This window comes from Myotis davidii, unplaced genomic scaffold (assembly GCF_000327345.1).
Source record: "Myotis davidii unplaced genomic scaffold, ASM32734v1 scaffold169, whole genome shotgun sequence".
Lineage (NCBI taxonomy): Eukaryota > Metazoa > Chordata > Mammalia > Chiroptera > Vespertilionidae > Myotis > Myotis davidii.
The window spans coordinates 1,411,703-1,424,949 of record NW_006383005.1 but is presented as its reverse complement, the minus strand read 5'-3'; the positions used below and the strand labels follow the sequence as shown (position 1 = coordinate 1,424,949).

The 13,247-nt window shown below is 41.1% G+C and overlaps 1 protein-coding gene across 4 annotated transcripts in view; it reads right to left on the bottom strand.

Moving 5' to 3' along the window:
• C2CD3 (C2 calcium-dependent domain containing 3) overlaps positions 1 to 13,247 on the bottom strand; it is a 107,381-nt gene that overhangs the window by 77,930 nt on the left and 16,204 nt on the right. For all 4 annotated transcript variants that reach the window (XR_001512185.1, XM_006777931.2, XM_015557494.1 and 1 more), the window contains exons 6-8: positions 10,195 to 10,327; positions 9,613 to 9,771; positions 2,818 to 2,965 (exon numbers count right to left, since the gene is read on the bottom strand). Coding sequence is in view for 3 of the 4 variants with exons in the window: in XM_006777931.2 (XP_006777994.1) it covers positions 2,818 to 2,965; positions 9,613 to 9,771; positions 10,195 to 10,327 (440 nt within the window). In the remaining variant the exon portion in view is untranslated. The remainder of the gene's footprint in view (positions 1 to 2,817; positions 2,966 to 9,612; positions 9,772 to 10,194; positions 10,328 to 13,247) is intronic.

Here is a 13,247-nt window from a genome sequence, read left to right as displayed (position 1 = left end):
AGGTAGAGAGAAAAGAATCTTTGCATCCCCACAGGACAGTTGCTGGTGTCCATATTTATTTTTTAAAAATGTAGAAGCCTCAAGGGATATGGATGATAGTAAGAAAGGCTGCCTTTGCCCCAAAGGCATTAAAGGAGGACACATGTGGGCTCATCAGGGTCCTCTACATTCTGAAAATATCATGCACCAACTCAACTATCTTTGGGTGGGATTGGATGATTGAATTATGGCTGATTCCTCTCTGGGGTGAAGAGTGAAGATGACAAAGAAGGCCATCTGTCCCCTGGGTAACACAGTAGCAGCATAAAATTAGAAAGAAGAGAACAGAATAACAAACCTAACTGGAAAAACGTTTGAAAGGGGCAGGGGAAGAAAGTATGGTAGGCACACACCTCCAGGGGGAGAGGAGGTGTCCATACTTGAGACCTCCATCTTTTTTAATTGACCAGGGTTGACCTAGGTAGAGATAGTCCCTTTTACTAGGAATAAAACCTCAGAGATGGTTAGACATGAAGGAAAAAAATTTAACATGGGGAATAAACTTTACATCCTTGGCCTATCATCCCAGCCTCCAGAACAGGGCACAACCCCACTGAAGGGTTCTAGCACCAGAGGGGTGTATGGTCCTGGGGAAGAGCAGCAATAGTCAAACACCTTCACCCAGGTTTGAACACTTTGGCCATCCATCTCTGAGTTACTGTGCCCAGAAATTCAGAGGTAGGGGTGGAAATGGAGTGAGGGAAGAGGTTGGGGAGAGTAGCCAATCTTTGAGAGATTTTTTCTAGTCCCTGGCATAATCATGAGTCCTCTTAGTTCTCACCTCCGTGAGGTGCCTTCCTGTTGACCACTCTCCACCTCACCTCTATGTGTAAGACTGGCCTTATCCCATCATGTGTGCATGCCTGTCCCAAATCTGTAGTATCATGAACGTAGTCCATCCCAGGGCCTAGCCAGAAGGAAGCGTGCCACAATGAGTTCTATAAGGTTATCAGCAAAATTCAGTCACTCTTGTTCATCCCACAGAGCAAAGTGCCTCCAGGGTTGTTTGAGCCAAGTTCATCTACTAGTTGGGTCCCAAAGACAGGAAACAACCCGCTCCCCCAGCTCCTCCTGTTATAGAAACAACAGAACATTTTTACAAAAGCAAGGACTTGGGAGAGAATTAACAGTAATATTCTAATGAAGCAAGCAGGTTTGTTGGAGGGGAGGGAGAGAAGGAAGAAAACTAGACAAAGGGGAGAAAAGATGATGTATTTCTGAGGTTCTTAGGTCAATGCTCAACAACTGAGCCATTCCAGCTGGGCAGTGATGATTTTGAAGGCAGGAAGTCATGAAATCCTAACTATTCATAATGTTATTTATTAATATTTTTATTGAATTCAGAGAGGAAGGGAGAGGGAGAGAGAGATAGAGACATCAATGATGATGAGAGAGAATCACTGATCAGCTGCCTCCTGCATGCCCCACACTGGGGATCGAGCCCGCAACCAGGGCATATGACGTGACCAGGAATTGAACTGTGACACCCAGGTTCATATTTTGACACTTAACCATTGAGCTACGCTGGCTGGGCTCATAATGTCTTTTAAATCCATCTCCTCCTTTCCAAATGCTGCCACTGTTATTCAGGCTCCCCCTCTCTCTCACACCTCTAGTAGCCCAGTGGCTTCCTGTCTGCTTCTGGTCATTCTTCCCTGCTGGCCCCCTACATCATTGCCAGATTAACATTCCTAAAACACGATCATGATCATGTCATTTCCGCATCATCTGACACTGACAGGCTTTCACAGACTGGTTGCAATGTGCTAGCCTGCCTTATGGACTACTTCTCTCCCACAGAAATTTTCATCTAGTCAATTTAGATACCTCGCAGTGCACAAACTGCTCATTCTTTCTATTCCCATTCCATATCCTTTTTCTCTCTAAATACCATCTTTCAATGGCTCAGTTGTTGAGCATTGACCTAAGAACCTCAGAAATACATCATCTTTTCTCCCCTTTGTCTAGTTTTCTTCCTTCTCTCCCTCCCCTCCAACAAACCTGCTTGCTTCATTAGAATATTACTGTTAATTCTCTCCCAAGTCCTTGCTTCATTAGAATATTACTGTTAATTCTCTCCCAAGTCCTAACTCCTCACAATGCACTCTCCTGACAATCTCATGTAAAAGTTCTCCTTGTTTGCTCTGAACCCTGATAGCATTCATTGTCTTATCAGTGAGCTGGTATAAACTACCTTATATTTCAGTTATCTTTTCTCACCCGGAGAAAAGGAAAATCAGGAATTTGACAGCAATGTTCACAAATATAAATGATTACTTGTGGAACAGGGACTGAACTTAATACGTGTAGACCCTAGGAGATACTAAAAGCCAAAGAACAGAACATGGCTTGATATAAGAAAGAACTTGGAAAATTCTAGGACAGTAGAGGTATTTGTCACCAGTAAATAGAGGTGTGTCTGGAATATTTTGAAAAGATACCAGTCAAGGGTAGTTCTGAAGGTACACCTGCATTAGCTCTTCCTTAGAAGAGCTCTAAGGAAGCTATATAATGTAGCTTTGGACACAGGTAAACTAGAATTTGAATCCTGGCTCTAACACTATGTGTACTTAGACAATATACTTAATCTCATAGGCCTGTTTCTGCACCTGCAGAATGAGCACAATACTTTCCTTTTCAGGTTGTCATTACAATTAAATATGGTATATAAAATGGATAGCTTTCTATCTGGCAAGTAGCAAGATGCTGGCCCCTACTAATACTATTAATACTTTTAATTGTTATATAACTCCTAAAGCTTCAGATTCAATGACTTACAGGTACTGTGTAAAATAAGTTCTCCAGGAGACTCTGGTCATACTGAGGGTCATTCGGCTCACTGCTGCAATACACATCACTCCCAGGAGCTGGAGAATCTGGAGGAGAGCCTAGTCCGTCCCAGTACTGACCTTGGGAAAATTCAGCACTGCAGAGATTAAAAAAATAAAACAAGGCAGAACTTTAAAAGAAGTTTCAGCTGAGCTATTCTTTTTTGCAAAAATGTCTAAAGTTCTAAATATGAAGATATGTTAAACAGAAGACTCACATTAAACAGGAGACTATCTGATAAATATTTTCATATTATATTCCCCCTCCTCTGGGATGCCAACAGCTAGTATTCAAAAAATATACTACTGACACTGATTGTGATTTCATTCATATATTTAACAAACACTTTACTGGGCACCTATTATGTGCCAGGCATGGTGTTAGATAACTAAATGATACAGAGATGGCTAAACTAACTTGCTCTACTCTTGTGTTGCTTATGGTCTAGCAGGAAGGGGGGAAAAAAAGGGAAATAATTAACTATAATTTAATGAGTTAAATGTTATATGTTGTTTTTGTGAAGAATGGCTAATTCATAAATATGCTTTCTTCACTAAGCAAAAATGTGTATTTAGGGTTGATTATGGCAAGATTAGTTTTTTGTAGAATATAGAAGTGAGTAAAATAGATATCCTACTTATAGAATTTGTAAACTAATAAGCATATAAGCATATGTATATTTCATGTTTGTTTCTCCTGTAGTAACTAATGAAAATCTGTTAACGAACCTACTGAATTCTTAATAAACATGTTCTTCATAATGAAAGCAGTATTTATTAAATACTTAATCTGTGCCATACACTATGCTAAGCATTTCAATTATTCTTTCAACTCCGCTTCCCTTTCAAACTAGCTGCTATACTTTATCCCCTTCTTTGATTTCTCAGGAATATAGGACACAATAAATACCTTCAAATTAGATCAGGCTCCTATATTTCTTGCAACTAATAGGTTCTTTTCCTCACCGTTCCTTAATCTATAGCAGAATTTCTCAATCTTAGCACTACTGACATGTTGGTTAAGATAATTCTTTTGTCACTGGGAGCTATCTGTGCATTTTGGATCCCTGGACTCTACTTACCAGACGCCAGTAGCACTACCCCAGTTTTGACAACCCCAAATGTCTCCAGATAATTACCAAATGTCCCATGGGGACCAGGGGAGAACTGTCCCCGGTTGGGAACCACTGCTCTACAGTAATCTCTCCCTCAAAGGTCAGAACAACTTCCTAACTACCAAAACCCAACTAACAACTTCCCAATTGACATGGCTTCTCTGCAGCTTCTGTGCACTGCTCCTTTGTGAAGCTCTCCTTCTTGGTATTCTATACAACTCTCATTTGCCAATTTATGAACCCCACTTCATCCCCACATACTCATTTGCTTACTGTTCTCCCCGCCCCCTTGCATTCCCTTAAAGTTAGCAAGATCTCTGCTGTTCAGTATATAGTCCTCCACCTTTTACTTTTTTCAAATTAACATTTCTTTGAATTTATTCTACTGTCTATGACACACTGAAAGGGCATGCCATTTCCCTCCATGCAATATTTTGGACATACTTATACCAGAAACTGGGAGAGGTCAGAGCTATTTTGCACAGGACAGATGCCTGGGATTCCTGTGCAGCTGGGAGGGCAGGAGAGAGGAGAATGGAAAAAAAAGAGAAATGCGCCCTGGCCAGTTTGCTCCAGTGGATAGAGCTTTGGCCCACTGACTGTAGGATTGCAGGCTTGAGCCCCAGCCCTGGTTGGGGCACATACATGAGGCAGCCAATTGATGTGTTTCTCTCACATCCATGTTTCTCTCTCTTTCTCTCCCTCTCACTTCCACTCTCTCTTAAAAAAAAAAAAAAAAGGAAAAATATCCTTGGGTGAGGATTAACAACAAAAATAATAAAAAATAATAAATAAATAAAAAAAGAGGGGTTGGGTGGGGCTGGAAGTTGCCTGTGTTCTTTGCTATAAGACAAGTACGCTCTCAGCACTTTCCTCTCTTTTACATCTTAAACATTTTAAAATCAAAGAATACATGTACCCGTTTTAAAACTAAAATAGAATTACAAGAAATAATAAAAAATAGTAGCGGCCTGCTTCCTTACTTTCAACTCACTAAGATATTTCTTCTAGTGTTTATTTTCACATTGCTAAATAACACGTGTACTGCCCTTTCCTGATTTTTTTCCTTTTCTAAATGATTTATGGACTTCCTATTACGAAAAATGAAGAATCCACTCTTTTATACCACTACTCTTGGACACAGATTTCCCTTCCACCCATCTTCTCAATTTAGCTATATTACTTTTTCTTGCAGTTATTTTTCAGGGTTTACATAATATCAGAGCCAAGTATAATTTTTTATACTTTCATAAACGACTTTTAGTTTTCCTTCTTTTAATAACTGCCTTAATTTCCATCTAGTTTTCTATGTGCCTATTACTATTTCATTATTGAATTCTCCAAGAGAACTGAAAATTTCCTCTCAATTTAGTCAAACACAGGAGAAATGTGTCTCCATCTACCCCCTTCCCTAGTTAAATATTCCTAGTGAAGCCCTGTCTAGCTCCCCAAAGGAGTGTGCATTCTCTAAATATGACAGAACTTAAATCGGCTCAGGAGAGGTAAACTTGAGACCCTGGATACATGAAAACATTTTTACTTTACCCTTAACACTTGATTAATAGTGACTGAGAATGGAATTTGAGGTTGAAAATTCAGAATTCTGAAAGCATTTCTCCATTGTCTTCCATGGAGCTGGTGGAAAAGCCTTTTATTTTGTTTGTTTCCAGCTTAACTGAGATATAATTGACAAATAAAATTATAAAATATTAAAAGCGTATAATATGATAATTTGATATATGTATACACTGTGAAAGGATTCTCCCCATTGAATTAATTACTAGTAAAATATCCTTCACCTCACATATTTACTTTTTTGGGGGAGGGGTGAAAACATTTAAGTTCTACTCTCTTAGCAAGTCTCAATTTTACAATACAGTGTTATCAAATAGTCACCTCAGACCTTATTCAACTTATAACTGAAAGTTTGTACCCTTTTATCAATCACTCCCTATTTCTCCTGGCCCCACTAGAAACCATTTTTCTAATGTTTGTTTGTTATAGTCTTACTAGAGGCCTGGTGCACAAAAATTTGTGCACTCCGGAGGGGGCGGGTGTCCCTCAGCCCGGCCTGTGCTCTCTCGCAGTTTGGGACCCCTCGGGAGATAACGACCTGCTGGCTTAGGCCTGCTCCTGGGTGGCAGAGGGCAGGCCCAATCCCTAGGTGCAGCCCCTGGTCGGGCTCAGAGCAGGGCCGATTGGGGAGTTGGGGCGCCGCCCCATGTCATGCACAGAGTAGGGCGGATCAGTAGATTGTGATGCCACCCTCAGTCACGCTCAGGGTAGGGCCGATTGGGGGGTTCCCTGTCACACTCAAGGCAGCGTCGATGGGGAGGTTGTGGCCCCACCCCCTGTCACACACAGAGCTGCAGGGCGATCAGGGGGTTTGGGCGCTGCCCTGTGTCACACTGATCCTGGTGCCGGGAGGCCTCTCAGCTCTGCTGATCCCGGTGCTGGGAGGCATATTACCCTTTTACTATATAGGATAGAGGCCTGGTGCATGGGTGGGGCTGGCTGGTTTGCCCTGAAGGGTGTCCTGGATCAGGGTGGGGGTCCCCACTGGGGTGCTTGGCCAGCCTGGGTGAGGGGATGATGGCTGTTTGCAGCTGGTCACACACCCTTCAGGGTAGGGGTCCCCACTGGGGTGCCTGGCCAGTCTGGGTGAGGGGCTGAGGGTGATGGAAGCTCCCAACCGCTCCTTTTTTTCGTTTTTTTTTATTCTGGGCCAGCTTTAGCTTTGATGCTTGGCTCCAGCTCTTAGGCCTCCGCTGCTGAAAGTAGGTTTCTGGCTTTTGCTTACAATGTTGCAATCCTGCTGGCTGAAGCCCCTGGACTAAAGTAGGTTTCTGGGGTTTTGTTTAGCTTTTACTTTTGTTACATAGTTGCTTAGAGTTGCAGGTCAGAGGCCTGCAGTGGCAGGCGGGGAACGTTGGAGTCCTCTGTCACTGAAGCAAGCAAGCCTCATGTTAGTTTCAAGGTGCCTGGCTGCTGGCCGCCATCTTGGCTGGCAGTTAATTTGCATATCTTGCTGATTAGCCAATGGGAAGGGTAGCGGTTGTACGCCCATTACCATGTTTCTCTTTTATTAGATAGGATGGACATAGCCCTGTTAGTTTTCAGAGCTAGACATTTTGGGAGCCCCGTCTCTTTGTGGTGGGAGTTCTAAAAGTTGGGGCACTGGATGTGTGGTCCAAATTGTAATCAGGGAGAAGCTAGGAGTTAGGGCTTTTCTCCCGACTGTGTGGTGCAGTTGCAGGGTTATTTTCTCATTTGTCTGATGTGTAGAAGTTGCTCATTTACTTTCTGAATCTCTTTCAGAGGAACTGCTTCGGTTATTCTCTTTCATCATTGGTGTTTCTATCTCTCTCTCCCTTCCCTTCCTCTCTGAAATCAATAAAAATATTTTTTTAAAAAAGAGAAACATGCCTCCTACATGCACCCCAACTGGGAATTGAACCTTTAACCTGGGTATGTGCCCTGACCAGGAATCAAACCCAAGATCCTTCGGAGCATGGGACGACACTCCAACTGAGCCATACTGACCAGGGCAAATATTTTAAAGTTTTATTATTTCTAATTTATCTATTTGTTATTGTTTGTGCTTTTGGTATATCTAAGAATCCTTCCCCAAATGAAGGTCATAAAAATTTACCTCTATGTTTTCTTCCAAGAGTTTTATAGTTTTAGCTCTTCTGTTTAGCTATTTGATCCATTTTGAGTTAATTTTTGGACATGATTTGAGGTAAGGTTCCAACTTCATTTTTAGAAAATGTGTGGCTAGCCAGGTATCCCAGCACGAGTTGTTATAAAGACTACTCAATGAATGTTGTTGTTGTTCTTGTAGAATATCAGTTGAATATAGACACATAGGTTTATTTTTTAGACTAGTCTATTGATTTATATGTTTGTTCTTACGCCAGTACCAAACTGACTTGATTACTGTTGCTTCGTAGGAAGTTTAAAAATAGGGAGGTGTGAATGCTCCTCCTAAATTCTTTTTCAAGATTGTTTTGGCTATTCTGAATCACTTGCAATTTCATAGGAATTTTATAAATCAGCTTGTCAATTTCCACAAAGAAGTCAGCTGTGATTTCAATAGGGATTGCATTGAAAAATAAACATGGGGTCCCACCTCCAGGTTTCAGATCTTTAAAATTTTTTTCAACAGTGTGTTGCAGTTTTCAGAGTTTATATTTTATACTTTTGTTAAATTTATCCCTAAGTACTTTATTCTTATCAATGTTACTGTAAATGAATTATTTATTAATTTCATTTTCCACTGGCAGGCCCCGCACCCCACTCACTGCTGCCAGTCACCTCCCTCTTGGTGGTTAGTGTGCATAATAGCGGCTGGTCATTCAACCATTTGGTCGATTTGCATATTTGGGTTTTATTATAAGGATACAACTTATTTTTTTTATATTAATCTTGTATCCTGCAATCTTCCTGAATTTATTAGTTCTAATTATTTTTTAGTCATTCCTTAGGATTTTCCATATACCAGATCCTGTCACCTGTGACTAGAGATAATTTTACTTGCTCCTTTACAATTAGAACCCTGCTTATTTTTTCCTGCCTAATTGTGCAAGCCACATCCTCTATAATAAAAGCCTAATTTGCAAAATGACCGAATGGCAGAACGACTGGTTACTATGATGCACACTGACCACCAGGGGTCAGATGCTCAATGCAGGAGCTGCCCTCAGCCCGCAGGCCAGACAATGCAGGTGCCAGTGGGGCCATTCCCCCTCCCCCACATCACTTTGCCGGTCGCCCTGCAATTTGGCCCTGTTCGCCGGCCAGGCCTACGGACTCTATCCATGACCAAATTTTGTGCACCAGGCCCCTAATAGGTAATAAGAGACAGACTCCAAATTTCAACTTGTGTCTATGTAAAATCCATTCTCTTTTCATTATACTTTAACACTGGTGTTGGGGATAAAGTTGGAAGATAAGAATGAAAAGGCGGCCCTGGCTGGTTTGGCTCAGCGGATAGAGTGTTGGCCTGCTGGGTCCTGGGTTTGATTCCGGTCAAGGGTACATGCCCGGGTTGCGGGCTCGATCCCCAGTGTGGGACATGCAGGAGGCAGCCGATCAATGATTCTCTCTTATCACTGATGTTTCTATCTTTTTCTACCTCTCCCTTCCTCTCTGAAATAAATAAAAACTCTTTTTTTAAAAAAGGCCCTAGCTGGTTTGGTTCAGTGGATACACAGCATCAGCCTGTGGACTGAAGGGTCTTGGGTTTGTCTCTGGTCAAGGTCATGTACCTCGATTGCCCCTCTCTGCTTGAGGCACATGTGGGAGGCAACCAATCGATGTTTCTCACATTGATGTTTCTGTCTCTCCTCCCTTCCACTCTTCCTGAAAATCAATGGAAAAATATCTCAGGTGAGGATTAAAAAATAAAAATAATTTCTAAAAATAAAAAAAGAACAAAAGGCTAAAGATTAAATTTTTACTTATTGGGTAATGAATAATGGGTTTTTATTTAGTGTGCAACAAGTAAGCAAGAGAATTTCTTGGTTTTTCTAAGGAAGTGTTACTTTATGAAGATAAATCTGTGAACAATGTACACAATGATAGAGCCAAAAAATTTAAAGCAAAGAAAGCTAGTTAAGAGCTCTTACCTGCCCAATAGTAGCTGTATGGCTCTGGTATCAGCTTTTGTGTCATGTTTCCAAAATTTGTTCTCAGTTAGAGGGAGGAGGTGATCTTCATTGTGGTCTTTAAATTGATTCTTAGATAAGGCTTTGATTCTAAGGTGTGGGAAAATACTTTCTGAGAGGCTGACACATGGAAAATAATGTAAATTAGATTAATTGAGCTAAAAGATGGTGCAGCAGGGAAAATCTAGCACACATTAGATTTAACTATCTTAAATATACATAAAATTTCATAATTTACAAAGCCTTTTCCTACATTAGAATCTCATGTCATTTCTGTAAGAGAGGGAGGAGAGAATATCCCCATTCCAAATACAGGCATACTGGTCAGAGGGAGCAAAGAATTTAGTCCTTTACATATTTAGTAAGTGCCAGTGCTAGGTTTAGATTTCGATTATCTTAACTTTAGTTTAGGCTTCTTTTCTACCACTTTAAGAATTGTTTGCTGAATACTTCCAAAATTATTTAGTCCATAATTTGACAAAACACATGTTAACAACTATCAAAAAATATACTGTTGGGGTTCATGTTTATTTTATAGCTTACTGTGTTGATGCTTTAAGAAAATCTTCCTTCACAGGAGGATGAACTTCGTCCAACAACATGCTGGTATCTGGGCTTGATTTCATTGCAGAAACCACCATGGCATTACGTAGTTTATTTCCTTGTTCCAACAGAGCTGAGGAGGGCAAAAGTAGAACACAAAAAAAATCTAAAATCCAGCAGAAATACTTGTAATCTTTAGCATTTTTGCTTCTATCATAAGACTTACCACAGTGCACTGTAATGGCTTACTTGTCTGCCTTCCCCACTAGCTTGGGAATTCCTTGAGAACAGTCATTTCACAACAAATATTTGAACTGCTTTAGATGCTGGTATTATAGCAGTGAATGAAGTCTCTCTTCTGAAGAGACTTGACTTCTTTATAGGAGTCATTATTGACTCGTTCAACTGGTGTTTGTACATAGTAAGGTTAGTAATGTGTACATATTATTTTTGTATCAGATACCTTATTGAATTCTATTATCCCCAATAGTTTTAATGTCATTCTTATCCAAAAAACACAACTATACCATCTAAATTTTAGGAGCCATAGTGACAACCTATTCCAAAATTATATTTTTACGGACAGAGAATGCCAATAAATGTCCATAACTTTCCTAAGATCATACAGCAGGTTAACAGAAAAGTCAGGATAAGCCTTCAGACTTTCAGATAGGTAAAATTTACCCCATCCCTAAATAACAAGAACAAGGATAGCAGATAACATTTACTGAGCCCTTACCCTGTGCTAACTCACTCAATCCTCCCAACAATCCTCTATGATAGATACTACTATTTCCTTCATTTTCCAGATGGACAAAAATGAGGTGCAGAAGATAAGTAATTTGCCTGTTATGCATGTAATAGATGTATACAGAACCAGGATGACTCACTACCCTCTGATTTTAACCACTATACCAGGGGCCCTCAAACTTTTTAAAAAGGGGGCCAGTTTACTGTCCCTCAGACTGTTGGAGGGCCGGACTATAGTTTAAAAAAAAACTATGAACAAATTCCTATGCACACTGTGGCGGCAAAAACACCCGGCAGGCCGGATGTTTTCGGTGGGCCGCATGTGGCCTGCGGGCTGTAGTTTGAGGACGCCTGCACCCTACTATATGTGACCCCACTTTAGTTCTTAGACTTCTTTTTAAAAGCTTAGGACCAGTGGCATTATTCTAAGGAATACTGGGAAGTATTCTTTTCTTGAGTTTCCACAATTATTTAGAGGGAATGAGTCTAAACACCATCATATTAGTCTAGAGTTTTATGGCTTCTATTATAAAGAAGATATGATAGACAGGCTATGAGGAAAAAAACAAGCTAAACAGATTTATAAACATCTAATATTTGTTAGTAAAAAGAATTCAAAATATAGCTTAGAAACTAAAAAAATACAAAAATGCAAACACAAACCCCAAAATATCATGTTCAATGTGTAATTTAGTGAAAATACAACTAAGCTTAAAAAAAATAAAGATCACTCATCAAGGTAGGCAGAATCCTATGATGCCCTCTACCCTGCCCTCTACCCTCAACCCCATCAAGATTCTCCAGCTCCTGTGTACACATACTTTCTCCCAGCGACTCACACGCTCATTGAGGTATTGCTCTGATGGGATTTTGGAGGTCATTATGATTCCAAGTCAGTCAACCTTAAGATAGGAAGGTGGGCCCAAACCTTTTAAAAACAGTTTTCTCTAGCTGTTTGCAAGATATGAAAGTCAGAGAGTTGAAGCCTATGAAGGACTTAGTATCACTGCTGTCTTTAAGACAGAAGGGACCATGTAGCAAAAAATGCAGGCAGTTTCTAGGACAGTGGTTCTCAACCTTCTGGCCCTTTAAATACAGTTCCTCATGTTGTGACTCAACCATAAAATTATTTTTGTTGCTACTTCATAACTGTAATGTTGCTACTGTTATGAATCGTAATGTAAATATCTGATATGCAGGATGGTCTTAGGCGACCCCTGTGAAAGGGTCGTTTGACTGCCAAAGGGGTTGCGACCCACAGGTTGAGAACCGCTGCTCTAGGAGCCAAGTGGCCCCTGACTACAGCCAGCAAGGAAATGGGACCTCAGTTGTACAACTGAAAGGAACAGGATTATGCCAACAAGAATGACCTTGGAACAGAGCTTCCTGATGATAACTTGGCTTGGCTGACCCCTTGATTTTAGCCTCTGATACCCTATGCAGAAAACCTAGCCATACCTTGCTGGATTTCTGATCCACAGAACTGTTAGCTAATAAATATGGGTGCTGTTTTAAGCCACTAAGTTTGTGGTAATTTGTTATGTAGCAGCAGGAAACTGCTACACCCATCAATGCCATACCCAAGAATACTAATTGTTAACATTTCAATATATTCCTTATATAGGCATACCTCATTTTATTGCACTTCACTTCATTGTATTTCACAGATAATGTGTTTTAGAATTGAAGGTCTGTGGGATTCCTGTGCTGAGCAAGTCTATCAGTGGCATTTTTCCAACCGCATTTGCTCACTTTGTGTCTTTGTCATATTTCAACTTTTTCATTACTATTACATTTCTTATGGTGATCTGTGACCAGCGAATTTCGATATTACTATTATAATTATTTTAGGGTAGCATAAACCACACCCATATAAGATGGTAAACTTAACCAGATGGTTAATTTGCATCCGTAGGCTCCAAGCGATGGAGCGAAGCCTGACATTTCCAGGGCCGGCGGACCAGCGAGGCCTGACGTTTCCAGGGCCGGCTCCGGACAGAACTTGGCCAGAACTCGGCCAGAGTGAAGGCCTGGGCCCTGGGTGCCGGAGGCAAACTGGTGCCAGCAGCCAGGGGAAAGGAAGGCCTATAGCACAAATCTCTTTGTGCAACAGGCCTCTAGTTAATCTATAAAGCAGTAATATGCAAATGAGGTCGAGACTCCACAAAGGTCACGACCAGCTCAGGAGGGTCCAGGCTTGGCCCCGGCCTGAGAGAACAACACCCAGGCACAGCCCAGAGCCTGAGAGATCAACAGAGGGGTGCCCGCTCCGAGCCTCTGATGTGGCTGGGGGCAACCCCCAG